This window comes from Belonocnema kinseyi, chromosome 3, assembly GCF_010883055.1.
Source record: "Belonocnema kinseyi isolate 2016_QV_RU_SX_M_011 chromosome 3, B_treatae_v1, whole genome shotgun sequence".
NCBI lineage: Eukaryota > Metazoa > Arthropoda > Insecta > Hymenoptera > Cynipidae > Belonocnema > Belonocnema kinseyi.
The window spans coordinates 153,126,024-153,149,020 of NC_046659.1; the positions used below are offsets into that span (position 1 = coordinate 153,126,024).

At 29.0% G+C, this 22,997-nt stretch overlaps 1 protein-coding gene across 4 annotated transcripts in view; it reads left to right on the forward strand.

Moving 5' to 3' along the window:
• The window catches only part of LOC117168911 (insulin-like growth factor 2 mRNA-binding protein 1), a 176,068-nt gene that overhangs the window by 81,832 nt on the left and 71,239 nt on the right, over positions 1-22,997 (forward strand). The window contains exon 1 of one of the 4 annotated variants that reach the window (XM_033354859.1): positions 7,721-8,288. The exons of 2 other annotated variants lie outside the window; for them this stretch is intronic. In XM_033354859.1, coding sequence (XP_033210750.1) covers positions 8,203-8,288 — 86 coding nt within the window. In that variant the 5' untranslated portion in view covers positions 7,721-8,202. Of the gene's footprint in view, positions 1-7,720; positions 8,289-22,997 lie in introns of those variants that run through there. One more of the 4 variants, XM_033354860.1, reaches the window with a different exon arrangement.

Below are 22,997 nucleotides of genomic sequence, written 5' to 3' on the forward strand. Positions count from 1 at the left end.
GATTTACAAAGCCCTGAAGCTTCAATAGTGAATAGTCCCAACAGTTTATCAACTCTTAAAATCTTGAAGGCTAGCCGCTGAAATCTCGGAAATCTCCTCTTCGTGTTTGATTTTTCTTAGAGAATTGTAGGTAGATTCTCGTATTCTAGTAGGTTGGATAAAGTCTTTGTTAATTGGTTTCCATCATTTCAGAGGGGCGAAGTCTATTTGATCGCCGTCTACCTGGTTGCTCTACCCCCTCTACCCAACTTCCCCCCGTGCAGGTGAGGGATCGCCAGACGTTGTCGCCGACCCTTGCCAGCAGGGGGGTCTCTTGTACTAATGAGGAATAAATTAAGGAACGCCAAAAGTGTTTAGTTTTTGGGTGATCAATTTGGAAATATTATTTCCGAAATCTACATTCTTTGGCGACTGCAACAATATTTTACGTGCCCTGATAAGTTGAAAATTGTAAGTGCGATGTGTTATTTTACTTCACAAGTTCAAAAATTCTCTAAATTATTAATTCTGACATTTTTCTACCCTTTCCAGATGTACAAGCCACTTACGGTCAAAGATAAATTTCTTTCACTCAAAGAAATTTCTTTGAATTGAAGGAAATCTCTTTGATTCAAAGAAATGATTTTCATACCAATGAAAATTTTTCCTAAATTTAACTTGATTTTCTACATCGCGAAGCTTTGCAAAAAATATTTATCTTAGTGCTAATAATCTATGCAAAATTTTAAGTAGGTTCTAGAGATTTTTTGTTCAGGAATTTGAAATTTCTGAATTTTTCTAGTTTTGTTGCCATTTTCAATACAAAGTGCAAAATTTGTCCTTTAAAAGGACACTTAAAGACTTGAAAAAAAGTTTAACAATTTCGGAGATCTTAGTCATTTAATAATGTGGCAAAGAACACTATTTTTTAATAGATATTTTGCTACAGAATGATCAAAAATTATCCAAATAGGGATAATTCAACACAGATTTGCAAAAGTTTTAAGACAATATATTTTTTTTCGACATTTTTTTAAAGATATAAAAGGCATTTCAAAATTTTGAAAAATATCTGCCAAACTTTGAGTCGGGAGTGTATTAGGTAGTTGGAAATATCTTTGTTACTAAAAAAAAATATTTTACATAAAAAGAAACATATACTGTTTGATATTAAAATTTCTGTTTTTATACCTAAATATCAAGCAGGCAAGACATGTCTAAAAAAATATTGAAAATGGGTTTTCTCTGGAGAAATTACGCTTGATGTCACCTTACTTTTTTCGCGCATTACATGTTCAGTGTTAATTGTGTTTTTAATTCACGTACACGAAAGGAAAACAAAAAGCAATACGCTAAGTTACCATTTTTTTCTTAACAATGACAACTTATTTTTTATTTTCAACACTAATTTTAAAGGAGGGATTTCTGATTCAAACATTTTTGTTTTTCTTTCAATTTTGTACATTATTATCAATTACGATTCCTAAAATTGTCGCTAGGAGTATTAAACGAGCGGATATACATTTGATCGAAAAAGAAAAGTTCCTAATGTTGAAAAATATTGAAAGTATAATGACCAAAATGGAAAATATCCGAAAAAATAAAATAAAACTACCGAAAATGTTTATCAAGGAAATTAGAATATTCGAAAAGTGAAAGTTGTCGAAAATTCAGGAATTGCAAATCACAGAAATTGTATTATTGCTTTAATTTTAAAAGTAAAATTTTCAAATTCTGGGAGAAAAAAATTGTTTAATATTTTGTATTTCTTAGAATAATATTATAATTTATATAGGTACGTGCAGTTCGAAATAGAAAACAGCTTAAAACTGTAAACTTTTAAATTTACATGTTGGTTTTTTTTCTTCAAAAACTAAAATAAAATAGAAAAAGGAAAGACAAGAAAAAAAAGAAAATTTCTTTGAATCAAAGAAAAATATTCATTAACTTACAGTCAAAGATAAATTTCTTTCACTCAAAGAAATTTCTTTGAATTCAAGGAAATCTCTTTGATTCAAAGAAATGATTTTTCTACCAATGACAATTTTTCCTAAATTTAACTTTATTTTCTACATCGCGAAGCTTTGCGAAAAATATTTATCTTAGTGCTATTAATCTATACAAAATTTTAAGTAGGTTCTAAGAGATTTTTTGTTCAGGAATTTGAAATTTCTGAATTTTTCTAGTTTTGTAAACTTTTATTTCAGAATATTTTAATTTCCTTAAAGAACAAATTGGCCTACAACGCCAAAATAATGGAAAACTACCCTCTTACATTCTTACTCACACCCCCAAGAAAAATTGAAAAAAAATTGAGTAAATTTCAACGTGGAGCCGGCATAGTTCGCCGGTACGCGTGCTTTTCATTGATGATGTAGCGGCGAGTTTTGGCGGCAACGTGTCATGCGCCTCGGTTTCTCCTCGTCTCACACCCGCTCATCCACCCCCACTAAACGCCCCCTCTCAGCGGGGTGCGCTCCCCCCTCCCTGCGATTCGAGAGAATTCCCTCAGTTTCTACTGGTTCCTACCGGCGTCCACCAGATGTCGCAAACCTTGTTCTTCAGGATGACGTGCACGGTTTCCACGTTTACCCCCGCCGACGCCCTGTTCTCTCCAGGGTTAATCGGCTTCTTTTTGGTGGGGGGTGTTGGTTCGCGGGTGTGGGGGATTCCCGGGTGGGGGCAAAGTTGGGCGCGGCTTACGACCGGCGCGCAACGCACCGATTATAAAAATAATATCAGTGTACCCACACCGCGCTTTCTCGCTAGATATCCTAGCCAATATACTGCACGCCGCCGGTAGCGCGCCTGATTTTTTAGCACCGTGTTGTCCCTCTTGTTGCAAGTGCGTATTTTACCTCCCACCTTTTTTACCACCCCTCTCCTGCTTTTTAAAACATTGTCTCTCTCTTCTTCCTCTCTCTTTTTCTCTCTTTTTATTATGAATATTATTTACTGATCTTCGAACGGGACCCGCGGCGTCATTGGCGTCATCGTCGCGACGCGTACATAAATTCGCCAAATTTGCGGCTGGAGATATGGTGCAAAACATTTGAAATTAAATTAAAATTTCGGTGATTATTCCAGTTTGGTGCCACGTAACGGAAAACCCGGAGAGAAATTGTGCCACGTAATTGGTTACGGATTAGGGGTGACGTCATTAGGGCACTTGTTCGGACCCTTGATGCCGAAAATAAAATAAATTATGATTAGTTATCGGTGTGGTGGATACGTTAAATTAAGAGTATGACGTAAGAAACTCGCCAAGAAAGAAGTTCGTAAGAAAGTCTTCTAAGAACATAGAAATTTTTTGAAAAATTCTATGGAGAACGTTGTTCGAACCTTATTGGAGCGAATTGGGGGACTTGGTTGATTGGGCTGAAAAGAATAATTGAGTACCTCCCGGTAACAAAGGATCAACCGGATCTTTAGTTGGCGTTCGAATACCAGGGCAAACCCCTCACTCGGCATAGGGGACGTCTGAAAAACCGACTCAACTTTTGTTGCAGAGACCTTCTCTATTCCTATTGGAAAGGGCTAACTTTCGTCAAATGAGCGCTGATCGTCACTAGATCAGAAAAGATTCTGAAGCAAGCCGGTTTTTGAAACCTAGAGATATTTTGTATAGGAACTTGCGTCAATAAGTTTTCTAATCAGCTGTCATTGGGCTTATTATTAATAGTCATGTGATGCCTTGGGAAGCGAGGCTGGTCCTCAAGATAGAGGATTTTTTTACATTAGACCTACATATCAACCAAATTAGATGGATTAAGTGATTCAGTTCATCAAGGTTACGTGTCAAAAGTGTCCATTCTGGATATTGGATTTAGTGGATTATCATCGCCTAATAAACGATACTTTATTTTGTTTATTGAGTGTTGATTAGAATATGAACATGTTAGTGTGAAATTTTATTCAACGATCCGAGGATTTTAAATGTTTTGTCAAGGTTACTTTTGTTCTTAAATATTTAAGGATATCTGGACAAATAATTTTATTCCTTTTGGTTGTCCTAGACTAAATCCTAACATTTTTGGGGTTCTGAAGAAGATCTTTCTTTTAAAGATTTGCCTCTTTACTGCTTTTATCTTTCGCTAGCTTAATTTAAGGAAATCTTGGGTGCTTCCTAGTGAAGTGGTCCTCATTCATTGATCCGAAATTTTTTGGGTTCGTTGAAGCTCTTTCTTCAAGATTGTCTTCTAACATCCTTTTTGCTCGTTCAATTTATTATAGCATCTACTCATTACTTTGTACGTTACGTAACCTGATGAGATGATTTCAGCTCAAGGGTGTATACGAATCAAAATATAGTCGAGTTCATTCAATAAACGCAGAACCATGCACTCAAAATTAATTCTCGCAGCATATCGTCAACTAACGATTAGATAAGAGTTGGCTGACTCTACGAAGAATTTGGCTTTCCCACTCGATATAGGACGCTTGATTCGTGCCTCTAGCTCAGTGGAAGAAAGCTTTTTTGTTTCTTTTTTGAGGGGAGATAACCCCAGTAGTGCTGAGAGTGTTTCATTTCATCTTTTAACATGATCTCTTTCAAAATGAAGTAGACGAGTTTCTGGTGCGATAACTTGTGTAAGAGATGCGGAATTGAATTGTGAAATCGTTTCTAACTATCGATTATTTTAGAAATTACTATTTGCCAAAAATGAGATGATCGTTTTTATAATTTGCATGGCTGCAAATGCACCAATACATTATTTATAAGATACGGTCTGCATTTGATGAACTAACAATTTTAGGGTAATAACTAATTATTGGAAATTTCATTGTGGTTATTTCTTTCTTCTTACGGTATCAGTAATTATTAGTGGTATTGGTACCAGTTGAAGAAACAACCTGTTGATATAACATAAAGAGTAACTGGTTTAATGGTGTGCTAACTACAGACAATCTAAAAATTCATCCAACATTTATAACGATTTATAAAATCGCAAAAAATACATTCAATGTTAATTACTGCTTATTTGATTTGAAATAAAATTTAACCAATCAGAATTGTTATGGAACTTGTCAAGGAAGCTAAACCAAAAAACTCCATTTGACTTGTGTTAAAATGCATAGCAATTAGTATTGGGTCTATTTTCGCCGATTTTATCAATCATTTTAAAAATCGCTCAATTTTGAAGTGGGCTGTAGGTAGCGAACATCCTTAAAATTGCAATGGTGGTAGATCTAACTTGTAACAATAAGGTATTAAGTATAAAAATAAGTGGTTATGGGAGCATTAAGATTTTTTTTAAGTTTATCAAAATTGATACTGAGGAATTGAGACAATTTTAAACGATATATGTTTATTAGGGTTTTAAGATTGCTTCATTATCTATAAGATACTAAAGTGTATTGTCTAACATTTGTGGCAAATAGTCATTACAAAAATTATTGTATAGGCATGTCATAATCGATTTATTATCTACTTAGTCAACGTCAATTTAGAAAACTTAAATAACTTTCGATTTTCTTTAATTCTTTTGCAAACAATTACTAACTATTCAAATTGTTTGCGCCAGTTTGACGCCAAATGTTACTAATTATTTGCTTAGTATATATTAATTTTCTAAAAATTGTGAATTGTTCTTCAATCTTCTGTAAATTTGTTTTAAAATTAAGAATTGGAAATGGTAATGATGTGAAAAAGTTAAAAAGAACAGTTGACTATTACAGTCAACCGATTATATTTACAACCTTTAGATGCCAACTTCTGATTAAAATAATATTTCGAAATATATTCTCTACTTCCAAAATTCATCAGTGATTGCCGTTGAAAATTATAGTTGGTTCTTAGCAACTTTCGTAATTATTTTCCGGAATCGAGTATAATTTTAAAAATTTGATTTAAAAATTGCTTGGTCTTCCTCTTTGTTAGCATGTATGCATTTCGCGAACCAGGTCCAATTCAAAAAAATTGAAATTTATTTTTTACCGTAATTTTTTAATTTCAATTTCTTTTTTTTTATCAAAAAATGCTTTTGATCAATGAAAAGGGCATAACAAAGGAATAGGAATCAATCATAGATTTGGAGGGTGATTGATTTTCAGCCACTAACGGTCACCAAAGAAAACCCCATAATTGACCAATTCTTTTTACGTAATATTGTGGTTTATTAACGCGTATTAAACTTTTTTTTATAATCAATCATTAATCAGTTATTCAATAATACCCACTAATTTGTTAACTAATTTTCAATTGTTGAACAATTTCAATTTGTTTCAACGTGTGTTTTTTATTCAAGTAAGTTGCGAATTGAAATATTTTCTAATCATTGTACGTTTTTTAATCAATAATAAAATAATTTTTAATATTTTTAAGTACTAATTAGTTTTCTACAAATACTCGAAAATATTTTAACAAATGTAAATTGCTTAAATAATGTTGTTATGATCATATTTTTGTTGTTGCCGTTTTTCGAAAGATTTAAATATGTCTAGGTACTACCTTGTTTTTCTAAGGATACTCTTAAATGTTGAAACAATTGAAATTGTTTAAAAAAATTTCTTTCATTTTACTGATTTTAGGTGTTTTTGATTGGCACAGCATCCTGAAAAACAAGCAGATAACTAATACCAATTAAATCTGTGGAAAAATCAGTAAAATAAAAAGATTTCAATTTTTCAAAAAATAAAAAAAATATTTAAGCAAAATAAAATTGTTTAAACATTAACGAGTTTTCTTAGAAAACAAACTAGTACTGATAAATATTAAAATCTGTTGAAAGATTTGATGAGATAAAGTGTTTCTATCGTTTTGTTAAAAGTAAAGTATATATAAGAACAAAAGCATATTATTTAAATAATTGCAAAATTATTTAAACAAATTATTTTATTTTTATCATTAAAATAAAGCTCGTAACGTCTAAAAAATACGTTCTTTCACGACTTACCTAAAAAAAAACAAATGTTTGAACATATTGGAATTGTTTAAAAATGTTAAATTAGTAAACAAATTACTGGGTTTTCTTACATGATCCGTTAAAATCATTCGCACGCAAAATTTATGTTTAATTATTATTCTCTAAAGAATGCTGAACAATATTATTGCGTTTAAATATTCGATTTACAAAAAGGTGACTTTTTGCAATATTAAATGAATCGGGAACTCCTCTCAATTATAAATATCAACTGATTCTGCTCGAATTTAAATATCATTTTTAGTTTGGTATTCGGAAAAAAGGAGGGGCTAGTGCAAAGAAATTTAAATGTGAAAAATGTTTAATCTTTCCCCTTTTTCGGGAAAGATGTTCCTCTTCCCCCTTTTTTGAGCTCCTATTACACTGCGATCCCTGCATTCTCTATAATGGCAAATGAGTCAGTCACGATTGGCATGAAACATGCGATTTACCCGAAAGTGGTATCATTCGACTGGCATTGAAGTTCCGAATCAGGAGCTTCCAGTGCAGCCGCCCACCAACAGAGATATTTCTCTCCGCACTTCCTGGACTGCGTATTTCCTGGACAGTCCAGTACCCGGCACTTTGCGGACCCTTTAATCGGAGGGGTCCTGTTCCACGTGCTTCTCTCGCAATAAGGGTGAGTCAAGCCGAAACGAGGCATAGTTTTTCGCCTTGGTGGGGGGATCGAGGGGGAGGGAAAATTTTTTGGGAGTGGGGGGAGAGTCACGGTCAGTGTGCGTGCGCTCTTGTGTCGAGAGAACGCGCTCTAAGCAAGAGAGAAGGAAAGAGAGAGAGAGAGAGAGAGAGAACTCAAGCGCGCGCACTTCGAAGACAGAATAGTCTCGTAACGTCTGTCGCCGGTGTTACGCTCTCTCTACGTGAGATTAGTGCCGCGTGTACCTCATCCTATTTTCCCTTTTTTTCCCCCCTTATTTCACAAAAAACTAATTGTCCTTAACATTAATTTTTTTTTGCAACAGTGTGTGACAGTGCTTAATATTCTACCTCAGTGATCGGTCGACGATTGGCCAGATTTGGCTAAAAAAAAGAAGTGACGCCTGGATTGTAGAGACGGAAAGGGAACCTCAGAGATTTATATTATATATGAGTGATATATTATATAAATTTAAATAACATATAAATAAAAATACTATTTATATTATATGGTTTCGAAACGAAAGGTAGTGCACGAATCGTTGTGGTGACAAAGTTGAAAGTGCGTGTGATCACGAGGATAGCACGCGTTTTGTTCCATCAGTGAAAAAAAAATTGTTTTCCTTTTTTTTGTTGGGAAAAAGAGATTTTTCGGGACGCTAAAATGTCGGTGGATAAGTATGATAGCGGGATGTTACCGAAGGACATGGAACGACTGGATATTGAGGACAAGAACGGCGATAGCCCAAGGTAAATGCTCGAAAAGAGATACACTTTTTGTAGACGGTTCTGCTTTTTTTCTTTCTTCGTCTTCTCGTTTTACTCCCCCTCGCATACGAGATAGACACCGAAACACCTGCCCAAAAAACCAAGCCATTCAGAGCCACAAACCGGGAATGGAAACCGAAACCGTCAAAAATAAAAAGAAATTTGAAATTGAAACCGGAAGTGAGATTTTTAGAAAATTATTCCATTTCAGGCTTGAAATACAGTTTGTAGAGTCAAAGATAATCAGCCGATATTGCCAAATATCTTAAAAAGCTATTAAAAATTGAGACACTGATCCGACAACAAATCACCTCTCTAATTACAAAATTAAAAGTCTTTAAAAGAATTTAGACGAAAATTCATTTGTTTAATTCAAGTAAATTTTCTCTTCAAATCAAATTTTTCGTTGATCTACCAATTTACTGTGTGATATTCCAGAAATGACAGATTTAGATAGTAATTCATAAATCATAACCCCAGCAGTCCTTGCTTTCGAGAATCGTTGTGAGATTAACAATACACTTAGGTCCCAAACCCCACTCCCAGTTCTAAATCCTGAGATCCTAAGCCAATAGGGAAATATTTTTCTATTCAAACAGGAAGTCCTGCCATAATCCTACGCAAATAGTTAATTGTTATTCGTCAGAGGCGTCAGGTTTAAGATTAAACGTTAGAAATGAAAATGACAATCTTTTGAAAATATCTCAAATCTTTACAATTTTAGCCTTAGCATTTAAATGCAAAGGATTTTTGCCGAATTTGTTGATGAAAATAGTAATTACAGTACAGTTTATTTCAAAATTCATCCAACCTTTAGAACACTTTATAAAATCTATGAAAATATTCCCAAGCCAATTTTGACGGAGAAATCTAAGCGTCCTTAGAACAGAATTGTTTTGATGAAATTATTTATTATTTAAAAGCTGCAATTTTTATTTAATCGTAATAATCTAGATGTTATTTTATTTCTTAAAAAATTCTTCACATAGACTGGCTTTTATTTATTTTTTCACTATGATAAAATATTTAAATTAAAAACTTCAGAAAGTACAAAAAATTAGTTTCATGTTTTAATGAATTTTTTTGTTCTTAATAACCAATGAATCATAAATTATCCATTACTATAATAGGTGTCCTAAATCTAAATTTCATATTTAGGACATCTATTAGAGTAATGAGAAGAAAATTATTACCAGTAGACTAAAGTCTGCGAAAAATTGGTAAAAACTTCAAATCCAAAGAAAATGAGCCAAAAAGCATCATATTTCAAAAATTTTGTTAAAAACTAGATACTTTTCGCCCCTTACAGGCGAAAAATAAAATTGATAAAATTGCCTTGACTATATTTTTAAGGTAGCCGTTGTCCAATTATCATAATTACAAATTTCAAGAAATACTTTTCTTAGCAGTAAAAACTGTTTTTCTTCAAACTAGCTTTTATCTAAAAATTCTTGAGGTAAAAATTATTTTTCAGGTTTCCACCTACAACTTGTGTTGATATCTTATTATCGTGCTATATATTATAGCTACTTTAATCTACCTAATTTCTTAATTATCAAATATGTTAAATAATTGTATACCACAGTGATTTCATAGCTTAACTTTTACAGCTATCAAAGTAATTAGTAATATAAAAATATTTTTGAATATAACATATTTAATAATGAAGAAATTAATTTATATGAAAGACAAAAATTCTATGAATCTGGTTTGCAATACTTGTGTATTGTCATAGTTATTCAATTTGCGATAATGAGATATCAGCAAAAGTTGTCAAAAATACTTTTTCCTTCAAGAATGTTTAAATGCGATAAGCTTATTTGAGGAAAAACAACTTTTGACAATATAAAATGAATTTTTTTACAATTTATGATAGTGAACATACATCAGAACTTGAAGATATAGATAGCAAATTTTATATATTTTGAAATCGAAATTTATAATATTTACAAAAGAACAATAATCTTCAATAATCTTTAGACTTCAAGAACCACAAAAAATTGCAGTGTTTTCTTCATAACTCTAATAGATGTCGTAAGTGATGTCCCATAACTTTTTATTCATTTGTTACGAGAGTTTTTAAAAAAACATTGGAAGGTGTAGATCATGTTTTGACTTTTTGTTTGATTTTAAACTATTTTTTTCTAAAGCGCGCTTATTATTTCTACTTCATAATTCGCAGAAATTAACGCTGAATATAATTTCGTTGATTTTATCAAGCATTACAAAAAAATTCTCAAGTTTGATGTAAAATGTATGTAGTGAACATCATTAAGAATTTGTCTCAGAATTTTTTTTAAGTTTTGCAAATAACCACTTGAAAAATATTGGATGGAAATAAAAGGATTCAATGAACGCCAATAAAGATTTTTAACACACAGGCGTTGTACCAAAATTTTTTTGGTAATTTTTGAAATGATTACTTTGAAAATAAACTTTTTTTAAATTGGTAGTAAATTTGGATTGGAATTGCAAAAGAAAAATGTTCGAACTATTGCACTCTTGAAATATTAAGTTTTAATGCAAATTTTCTTGATATTTTGCCATTCTGTTTTGAATATGTCATATAGCTACGAAAGATACAAATTTTAGTTTTCTAAAAACAGATCTTTTCGTGTTATTTTTAAGTTAAAAATCATTATCTCACTATGAAAAGAAAAAAATCTAAATTAAAAAGACTAACTTTTTGAAACAAATCCAACTTTTTCTGAAGCTTCAAAAATAGATTTTCAAATTATTTTTGAATGTTGAATGCTTCAAAATTTTTCGCTGTTTATATTTTATATACAAATTATTTTCCAACTAACTCTAAATTACTTGTTCGAATAATCAATTAATCAAATTCAACCATTTTTCTAAGATTGCTAAGAAACGAACAAATTTAATTGCAAAAAACTTGTTAAAATAAAATTAATCTTCTTCTTTAAAAATTAATTTCTGTTTGAAAATTAGATTATTCCATTTCTGGTGAAAATTTTATCTTTTCTAATTAAAAATTCAACCATTTGCTGGAAAATTCGTATTTGTTACTAGAAAATAAGTCTTCTTGGTAGATTAATTTTTTTGATTGAAAATTTATTACTTTGGTTGAAAATTAAATAATTTGTTCAAAGATTCAACTATTCCGTTTTTGATTTAAAAAAATGAATATTTTTTAGTTGGACATTCTCGTTTTTTGATAGAATATTAATCTTTCTATTTAAAAATTCATTCCTTTGGTTGAAATTAATTTTTTTTTACATTCAAATATTGGTTGAAAATTCATGCATTTTGTTCGTAAATACGTCTTTCTTCATAAAAAATTGATTTCAGTGGAAAATTTAACTTTTTGGTAGAAAATCAATCTTTTTGTTAAAAATTGAGGTATTTTGTTGAAAACTCTCTTTTTTGATAGAAAATTAATCTTTACTTAAAAAAATCCATCTCTGTGGCTGAACATTTAATAACTGTTTCTTTGAAAATTATTTTTCTTTTTAATAGAAATTAATTTTTAACGTAAATTTAACTTTCAATTTCGGTGAAAAATTGATCATTGTATTGAAAAATTCAACTGTATGTTGGAAAAATTGATCTTTTTGTTTGAAAATTTGACCAATTTTTTTCTAAAATCTACCTATTCCATTTTTGTGAAAAATTCATCTTTATGATTTGAAAATTCATATCTGTTGGAAATATGTTTTTTTGTGAAGGTTTTTGAAGGTATACGTTAAAAATGTTCTTTTTGTACATTAAAATTCGCCTTTTCGATCGAAAATTCATCTCCTTGTTTAAAAATGTTTGAAAATTATTATTTTTTTAGCTAAACATTTTTATGTGAAAAATTGATGTTTTAGTTTAAAATTCATTTACTTTGTTGGAAATTCGTTTTAGTAGAAAATTAACTTTCGCAGTGGAAATTCCATCTTTTTAGTTAAAAATTTAATTATTTGGTTCTAACCTTATCAAAATTCATCTCTTTTGGTTAAAATTTATTGTATTTTGTTAAAAATTCTTCCTTTTTGGTCAAATAAAAGCTATCTTTTTTTTGAATTTATCTTTTTTGTCATAAATTCATTTTCTTGGTTAAAGATTTATTCGATTTTAGTCGAAAATTAATGTTTTCATCGCTTATGATTTATATCAGTTGAAAAACGATAGCTTTTGAAATGATATACATAAATCATAAGTTATTTCTCATGTTTGGAGTATATCAATTATTTATAATGATAAAAAGTCTTTCATGTTTACCATGTTTACGTAACAAATTCTCGGAAGACACCGCGAAATGTTTCATTCTTACAGCTCCGTGAACTCTGACGTAACGATCACAATCTCACTGTTTTAGTAAGGCAACTATATGTGTGCTATGTAATTTCATTCAGGGGGAGATGGTGTCCGAGACTCCTCCGATTATACGCCCACGAAAATTCTCCCTGATTTTATTTCTTTTTAAAAAGTAGACTGGTAAAAGAAAACGAGAGCGAACTTTATTCGGATCAATGAACTTACTTTTTATTCTTCAAACCGACTCAACAGGTTTAAAATTAAAAGCTGACTAACTTCCGACCACCATTATAATAATCATAATAATAATAATAATTGTTCGATCAAATGATCGCCTTTATGGCGTGAAATTCGATCGAAATTATACATGGTAAAATAAGTATAATCTCGAGAACGAGGCTCGAAATATTATTATTATTATTATTATTATGACTCCAACATCATAAAGAAATTATTATCATTCAGAAATCTACTTAAATACAGAAATAAACTCAAATTCAGCAAAAATTTGCCTTAATTTCAGAAGCTTCATTTCTTAAATTCAGATAAATTTTACTTGAATTCAGATCAACTTGTGCTTAATTTAAGTTCATCTCTGAATTTAAGTTTTATGGGGCAAAAATGAATGAAATTGAAAATTAAGAAAAATTTATCTTTCTTTTACTCAAACAATTCTCATTCTCCGAGTTTATGCGGAAATGCTGGTAGAAGGTTCATCCCCGTCTAAAACTGTCATTTTTCAATATATTTTTTTTTATTTTCTTGAGAATTTGGCCAGCCATTTTTTCTTTCTGAAATAAGACTATGAGACTTTGCAACATGCCCGCATACGAAAATACTTGGAGCATTCGTGAAAAAAGTGACTCCCCATGAACCGACCAGAAGTAGGCATGACTCATTAGAAGGGTGACGGTGTTGCCGGTAAACACAGAGTATGTGAATACAAATGTGAGTTTTCGGTATTCTATGAAGAAAGTCGGAACGGAAAATGATAGAATTTCCATCCTTAGCTCTAGTTTTAATATCTAAAAAAATATATTTCCTGAAATTATCCAAAAACAAGCCTAGCCTAAACCTATTAATTTTTTTATTTTTTTTGAGGGTACATTTTGGACTTGTACCCTTTTAAAAAAGGAATTTTTAAAGATTTTTTAATCATATTTCCATTAAAAAATCCATGGAAAGTGAAGCCTTCTTTACTGAAACATAATTTATTGGACAATTTTGCATTTTAACAAGTCACGTTTTTAGGATAAAGTGACTATAGTTTATTTTTAAAGTAAAAATATTACTCCAGTGAGTTCTTTAAATAAATTAAAATAGAGAATCCAAGGCTTAAGGGGATTTATTAGAGTCAGAAAACGATATTCCATTTTCTGGTCACACGGTTGAATATTTTTGTCTGATTTTTTGCCAACGTCACTTCAATATTATTGCGCTTTGCTGACAAGAGCCGGTTGTTCAAGAAAAATTTGCATTTTTTTAATAATCAAAAAAATCAAGTACATTAGCAGTGACTCTCAGTGTTAGCTGTGTCTGCGTTTTCTGAGCTTCCTTAGCTGTAATTGCCTTTTCGATTATTAAAAAAGAAATGTAAACACTTTTTCGAACAATCTGCTCTTTTCAGCAAAATAGAATAATATTTAGGTGTCGTATGCAAAAAATCAGACAAAAATATTCAACCGTGTGACTAGAAAATGGAGGGCTGTTTTCTGATTCTAATAAATCCTCCTAATCACTACTGAATTAACATATTTCTGAATTTTCTGAAATTCTTTCGAATTCTGCGGAAGTCTCATACATTTTTTTTAATTCCCCCTGAATTTGGTTAATTTGCTCCATTTTTTTGTAGCTTTTTTTAAATTCAAGCTTTAATTATTTTAAGCTCATCTTGAATGCTTAGGCATTGCACAACATTCGTTTAAATCATCTCAATTTTTCCTATTTTTTTTGTCTAACGAGTTCAATAATTTTTAAGTATTATTTGTAATTCTTTTCAATTCACTTAAATATTTATAAATTTCGTGAAAATTCTTCTCATTTCCCTTAAGGTAGTTCTGCCAAAAATCAGATCACTGACAAAATAGTTTTTCTGTGATTTTCATAGTAAAACTAATGTTATTGTTGATATAATTTCAATTCTTACCATTTGCTTTCTAACGATGTTTTTTGAAACTGAATTTTTTCTTAATATCGCTTCTCAACCATTTTTTAAATAATTACAATTTTATTCATTGATGGATTATTTCCTTGAAGAAAATAATCTTTAAACCTCTACTGTTTTAAATTTTGAAAGTAAATTTTTCTATGACTGAAATCATGCAAATAATTTGTTTCAAAGGAAACATTTTTAAACAGATAACTATATTTGAAGATTATTTACTTTTTTCAGAATTAGAAACAGTAAAGTTGCAGGGAACGGAGTCCCCGAAAAAAGTAATGATTTTTTTAATTAAAAAATTTTTGCTTATTCGTAAGAAGCGATAATAAGGAAAAATTCAATTTTGGAAAGATTAAAAATAATTATTTAACTTTTGTCAAAATTTTTTCCAATTGACTTAAATTCTGTTTACTTCCATTTTACTGAATTCGTTAAAAATATTTAAGTTTTTACTGAATTCTTTTAAATTTTTATGAAATTCATCAAACTCCTTGAATTCTTTTAAATTTTTGAAAATTTTACTAAGTTTCTTCAAATTCTTTTGAATTCAAAAGAACATTACTCACATTATTAATGGATCTTAGAGAAAGTGTAATAGTAAAATTATTATTTATATAACAAAAATCAGGGAAAGATTTAAAAAAGAGCTGAATTTTCCATAAAAACTCATATTTTTTTCGGCATAACTTTGAGGTTATTAGAGGTAGAATATCGTTTTTTCTAAGATTGCATAAAAACCCAAAATGAAAATATATTTTGAACCTTTTTTTTTTTTTTTTTAAATTTTGAGAAATATGCAATAAACTAAATTTTTACACCGATTTTCACCATTTTTAAATGTGCCAGGAAAATAGAAAATCTTACTATAGGAATGAAAGAAAAGTCAAATAAATTGTTTTGACTGAATCAAATTTTCTTCGAATAATTTACAAATACGAGTTAAGTGTTTAAAGTCCAGCCATTGGATGTGAACAATAATTGACCAGCAGTGCCGAGAAATAATTATTTTCATTTCGATTACTGTATATTTATATTTCATCTTTTCCAGAATCTTATTTGATGAATTTGAGTATTTGAGAAATAATTTAATTTTCCATTAGATTTTAGTATTGAGGAGTCTAAAGTTCTTCCAGTTTTTATTTAGATTTCTTATCAGGTCCCTTTTTTAAATTCTGAAAACGAAACCGAATAGGTTATGTGAAGACTCTAAATCTAGGTAATCTGCATAGATTTATACTTCGATAAAGTTTGAGATGTCAAGATAAGACACTATGTTAACAGTTGGCGCCTATTATCTAACATTTGTAGGCTGAACGTAAATTTAGTGGGAATTAATGTTGCCGTAATAGTGAAACTGTAACCGGGTAACGTCTTTATCGTACTGAGAATTTTCTCCACTTAAAGCTAAGAAAGAAAGATTAAAAAAAAAATGATCCGTCCCACCCTTTTTGACCTTCAAAATGCCTCATCTGAAATATTGAAAAATGAAATTTTTTTAAAGACAAAAGTTGGTTTCCAAACATGACTGCTGATTTCGCACCAAAGTGGGGCGAATTGAAAAAAAGGCAAGGTTCAAAATAATTTGTAACAGTCCATTCTTGGTCGATTTTGGAAAAAAAATTTAATACAAAATATAATGTCGAATAACCATTTGTTTTATATTTATTTGTTTTTAAGGCTATATAAATATAATATTCCTATTTCAGATGACAATAAAAATTATTTGACATAATAGTTAAAAATAGTTAAATTCATCCAAAAAACACGAATTTCCAGCAAAATAGTCAATTTTTCAGCAAATTAGTCAAAAAGTCAAATTTTCCACAAATTATATGGATTTTCTACAAAATAGTTACATTTTCAATCCGAGTTGAATTTTAAACAAAACACAACAAAAGATGAATCTTCTACGTTATATGCAATAGTAGATGACGTTTAAATAAAAATTTTATTTTCTTATTTTAAATAAAAAAAGTTGAATTCTTTACCAACTTTTAAGTTTTTTATTTTCTTAATACATTTTGATAAAAAAATTTGGTGTGTTCATTAAAAGCTTCAAAATTTTATTTCGAAATCTTCAAAGATCTACATTTCGTTTAAAACTTTTTGAAACATTTTAAAGAAAAAAAATTTCCTTTCAAATCTTCCTGGTACTTTTTAATACATGTGTTAAAATCATTGTAAATAAATAACATGTCATTTTCCAAACTAAAAAATAATTTTTTTTTGCCTTGAAACTGTTCAGAATTTTTCAGAAGCTTACTTTTTTCAAAATCTTAAAAAATCTACATATTACAAGTTTAAAAAAATGTCTTCAAATCTCTGCCTTTATTTTTCGACATATTTTGATATTTTTAAAACTTAAAAATTAATCTTTTATAAAAAAATCTCAGTAATTGTTGAAAATTCGTCTTTTTTCGTAGAAAATACATTTTTTTGGTTGAAAATGAGTTTTTTTTTGTTTGATTATTATTTCGGCATCTAAAAATGTGTAGACTTCCTTTTTGGTTGAAAATTGATTTTTCTTTCGACTGAAAATTGATCTTTTCTAGTTAAAAATTCATAATTTCGTCTGAAGTATTCTTATTTGGTTGAGGATTGAACAATGTGGTAGATATATTAAAGTATTCGGTTGAAAATTAATTTTTTGTTAAAAATTTAACTTTGTGGTGGAAATTCTTTTTGGTTTAAAATTTTTAATTTTTTTGATGATAATTCAGCCTTTTTGTAAATAACTCGTCATTATGCTTCGAAATTTAAAAATTCTGTTTGAAAATTATGTATTTTTCTTTAACTCGTGTTTTTTTGCAGAAAATTAATCTTTTTTTTTAATTAATCTTTGTTATTGAATATGTGTTGTTTTTTAATTTTTTTATTGATAATTAATTCTTTTAAACCAACAATGTATTCTCATTTTGGTTGAAAATTAAACTTATTGTTAGAAAATGGATCCTTTTTATTTGAAACTTCAAATATTTGAGTCTAAATTAATCTAGTTTGGTGGAGGATTCTACAAGTTGGTAGAAGAAGAATAATTTTTGGTGAAAAATTAACTTTTTTGTTATAAATTCGTATTTTTGGTTTAATTCAACTTTTTTGGAAACTCTGCTCTTTGATTGAAAATCTAAATATTTGGTTAAAAATTAATTTCCTTTAGCGAAAAATTCAAGTGCTTGGTTTAGATTTTTGGAACTTTTATGTAAAATTAAAATTTTTTTGAATTAATAAATTTGTGTTTTTTTTTTCTGGTGAAAATATCTTGAAAATTCAATTGTTTAAAAGAAAATTCGTCTTTTTGATTAGAAAATTATTCTTGTTTGTTAAAAATTCAATTTTTCATTAAATATGGTATTTCCATTAGTTACATTTGAAAGAATCTATTTCTCCATTATTACCTTCTTTTCCTGAGAAAAAAACACCCTCTTTCGTGTGCCCCCCTAATGGCTAGGGACGCATTTTTCCTTAAACCGGCACTGACTAAAACAACATTAAATATTGACAGAGGGAAAAAAAGGTTTTTTAAAAAAAAATGATAAATCTAGTTTATATTTGGCAATGTGAGTTATAAAAACGCGTCTAATATTATTATTTATTATCTGGTGCTGGTTCGTAACCGCCGCGCGAGTGTCGGCGGCGAATTGTCGAAGGTTCTACGCACAACACGCGCTTGTTTTCCGATTCTACGCACTTTTCTGAAAACATGGCAGTTGGCCCACCTCTGAAAAGGCGGGCGCTTTTCAAGCTCGGATTCACAGCTCTTGAGACGACAGTTTCCATTCGCAGTGAGCATTTGCAACGAATAACTATTTTATCTCAAAAGATCTCAAATCTGGTTCCCCCAGAAACAAATTGTAAGACCCAGCGAACCGAGCTCTGATCGACGATAAAGATTGCGCAATTTAGATTACGTAAGGGCGAGGAAAATATTACTTTCGGATTAGCGATTAGCGTTGCATCATTTTTTACCTATTTTGTTCAATCAAATACATTTTCCAATTCAGAAAATTATTTTCTAAATCCCTGTCAAAGTTTCACGAATTTATAACTGAGAGATTCGCGTCTATGAATTATTTTCGAAATTTTGAGCGCTGACAATGGTTTCAGTATGAATTTCCTCTCCCCGGAAATATTATTTATTTTTTTCATTTCTAATTTTTGAGCGCGCCGATGATTATTCCATAATAAAAATTTTAAATATAGTGAATTGATGAAGTCCGATATTTTGTTCTATTGTCCAATTATCATGTATGTCGAATGCTTAATAGTGCGAAAATGAAATTAAACTTCAAATCCGCGATATTTTTTTTAAAAGGAATAATTTTGTGAATAAACTTATTTTCTAATAAAAATTAATAATATTACAAAAGTACTCGTTCGTTAGACAAGTTCTGATCGTGTAAGTGGCTCTATCTTTTGAATGCAGGGCGTCATGAAAACTTCATAAACATCCGCCGGTAATGTGGAAAACTGCCAAGGAACTCTGTCAACCCACTTTCATCGATTTTTCCATGCCCGCCTTAAAATCAATTTTTTAAAGAAGAAATTTTGAAAAAAAGAAAAAAACTTCATCTACAAAATTGGGGTTACGATTATTATTTCTCTTAATCCTAGGACTGTTAATTAGAATTTAATATTAATTGTCAGAATTTAATAAATTTATAAATTGTAAGTTAGAATTCCAGAATTCAGGCTCTTCGCCCTACCCCCCCCCCCCGTTTTTAATTCCTCTTTTTTCATGATTTCGAGAAGATTCCTGTTTTTCTCGTTTTTTTCGATTAAATGCGAACTGAATTAATAGAACTATTTTCCTATTTTTTGTTCACAATTCATCTGTTTCGGATCGTAAACTAGTTCTATTTATTTATTGAAAATTAGTCATTTTTGTACAAAAAGTAATATCTTCTGGTCAGAAATAAACTTTTTTTATTGAAGATCAAAGATTTTGTGGTAAGAATTCAAATGCCTTCTAGAAAATTCGACTTTTTGGATCCAAAATTTAACTATTTGATTAGAAATTAATGTATTTAATTGAAATTTTCATTATAAAAATACACAGCTAATGATTTAGATGAAAATTTAATCACTGTACTAAAAATTATACTATTTTGTTGAAAACTAGTATTTTTTTGAAAAATTGTTCTTTTTTGTTTTGTTTTGTCAAAAAATAATCTTTCTTTAGTTGAAAATGCAACTATTTAATTGAAAATCATCTTTTTGGTTGTAAATTCAAATGCTTTGTTGAGCATTAATATTTTCGATAGAAACCTCGTTTTTTATTTATTGAAAATTAGTCTTTTTTGGTGTAAAAGTAATATCTCTTGGTTACAAATTTAAATCTTCTAAAAAAATTAGACTGTGGTCTGAAAATTAAACTATTTGACTGGAAAATAATGTTTTTAGTTAAAAATTTAATTATTTAGATACAAATTTATTTATTTATATAAAAGTTTAATTATTTTGTTAAAAATTCAACTTCTTTTTTGGGCGAAAATTACTCTATTTTTGTGGAAAATTATTTTGTTTTTGTTGAAAAGCAATGTTTTTGAGTTGAAAATTCAACTATTTAATTTAAAACTCGTCTTCATATTTAAATGCTTTTTTCAAAATTCTTCTTTTTGGATTGAAAATCAGTATTTTTTTTGTAGAAAAGTAGTCTTTCTTTGTTATAAATGAAATTTTTGTTGTTGAAAATTGAACTTTTTTGTTAGAAATTAGTTGAAAATTTAATTGTTTAGATTCAAATTTAATATTTGGATAAAAGGTTAATTATTTTCTTAAAAATTCAACTTCTTTTTTAGGTAAGAATTAAACTATTTTTATGGACATTTTTTCCCATAATTTTCCATTGAAAATTGATATTTGAAAAATTCAATTGTTTTGGAAAACATATTTTTTTTTATAAAAATTGAACATTTTGGGTGGAAAATGCAAAGTTCTTCTAAAAATTTTATTTTCTAGTTGAAAATAAACTTTTTTTTGGTAAATTTAATTCTATTCTAAAAAAGTCCTGTTTTTTACTTGAAAATCCAAATCTTTGGTTGAAAACTGTAATTATTTTTATGGTTAATGCTTAAAATATGAAATGTTTTGTTAAAAATTTGTTGTTATTTTGGTTCGTTATTTGAATTGAAAATTTATTTCTGTGTTTTATAATTGAACTATTTGTGTGAAAAATTTATTTTTAAACTGTTTCATTGTCTCATTTTTGGTTGAAAATTGATATTTTAAGTTAAAAATTCAACTATTTGATTGAAAAATTATATTGTCTACTTAAAAATTCGATTATTTGGTTAAAAATATACTTTTTCCTTGACGATTGAAATTTTGGGGTTTAAAAGTCAATTGTTTTCTGAAAAAAATCGACTTTTTAACTTCATAACGCAGCTCTTTGGTTAAAATTCAACTTTTTTAGTAGAAACTTTTTCAGTCCTCGTTACCTGAATTTTAGAATTGAGTCTTAAATTCAGACAAACTTTACTGAACTTGATGCCAACCATTTAAGTTTGTAATAATTTTACTATTATTTTTGCTTTATTTGAAAAATCTCAAGTTAAGTTATTTTAACTGAATTTTCCTCGTTTTTTTATTCAGTTTTCTGTAATTTGGGGGGTATTCGTATTAAAACTAGGCAAATGAATTTTTTTTTAATTCCATAGCAGCTGCGATTGGCTCATTGTATAATTCATATGGGACGTGACTATGTTTGATTTCTAGGAACTAAAAGAAGGCCCAACAGCATACCTTTGTGCCTGTTTAGGTTTGCTTGCAGAACCTTTATACCTGCGGATTTCGCTCTTCAAAAAGTTTCGTAAGAACCCATGTTTTATCCCTTCAGAAAGAAACTGAAAAAAGTTAAGATTTCATAAACAAGATAGGAAGGTATAAAAACAGAATTTTAATGATTCAATAATCCCTCAGTGATTAAGAGCTTAAAATATACTTTTGTAAATTAGCGTTGGATGATGCAAATATTGGTACAACGAACGATAATATACTTTCTTGGATGAACAACATATTGTATCTTCCGCGTTCCTAGCATTATTTTCATTAATCAATGCTAATTTTTCTTCCCTGTTCAATACTTGATTTTAAAAAGCTATGCAATTTTGCAGTCATTTAAATTAGAACTGAAAATTTAGTTGAATTTTGTAATAATATTACAAAATTGAAACAAACATCCAAATGAAAGCATTGTCCCTCCCTTAATTCTCATAATTGTATAAGATTAATAGAACACATTTAAAAAACAATTAAAAATGTTACACCTTAAATTCAGAAATAATTTTTTAAACCTTGAGAACCATGAAGTTTTATTCTTTGCCTATAAAACATTGATTTCATTGAGATCTGAAGAGTAATTTAAATCTCTTAGTCTAATAATATTTTTTTGAATCTTTTAGTATTTTCATATTTAAAATGTGCTAAATATCAATCAAGTATACGTTCATTGTGTTTTTAACTTACAAATTATAAAAATTATTAGTTGAAAATGTCAATGTTAATTTAGTTTCAAGATTAGACTTTTTGAGGGGCTGAATACTCCCATTTCAAGTGTACACCACATATCTAAATTAATTTTTTTAAAAAGATTTCACAAATGCGTGTACAACAGATTTCAAGTGTTTCAAAAGTTTTGGAAAGATAAAAATTTATCGAAATATTCACGGAAATTTCAGAAGACTCGATGACAATTTCACAAGTATTTCAAGTTTTCAAAAGATTTCACAAAGGCTTAAAAGATTTTTCGGATTTCAAAGATTTCACAAGGGTATCAATTATTACTCAAAGGCGTTTGAATTAGATTTTAAATATTTTTAATGATTTCAAAAGATTTCAGAAAAATTTAAAAAGATTTAACAAAGATTCTAAAGTTTGCAAAGATTCCAACGATTTCAAGCAATAAAAAAAAATCCATCAGGTTTTTGAAGATTTCAAAAAATTAAAAATATTTAAAGGATTTAAAAAGATCTAAAATATTTATATTACAAGAAGAAGTGTAATGGCTCATTTCACTGTTGTAAAGTCAGTATCTGATTTTCAGCTTATCTCTGAATGTGCAACAGTTTTCACTATATATTTTTTTACTATATGCATTTAATCGCAGAAAATCTGAATAACTTTGTTAATAATTATAAAAATCATTTTTAAAATAAAAAATATTTGAAGATGCAAAATTTTTTATTTGTATTGATTTCATGAGTCGTATATCTCTTGCGGTATTTCAGCGAGTTTTTGTGGTTGGATTCTTGTTTTTTTCAGTATTTTGT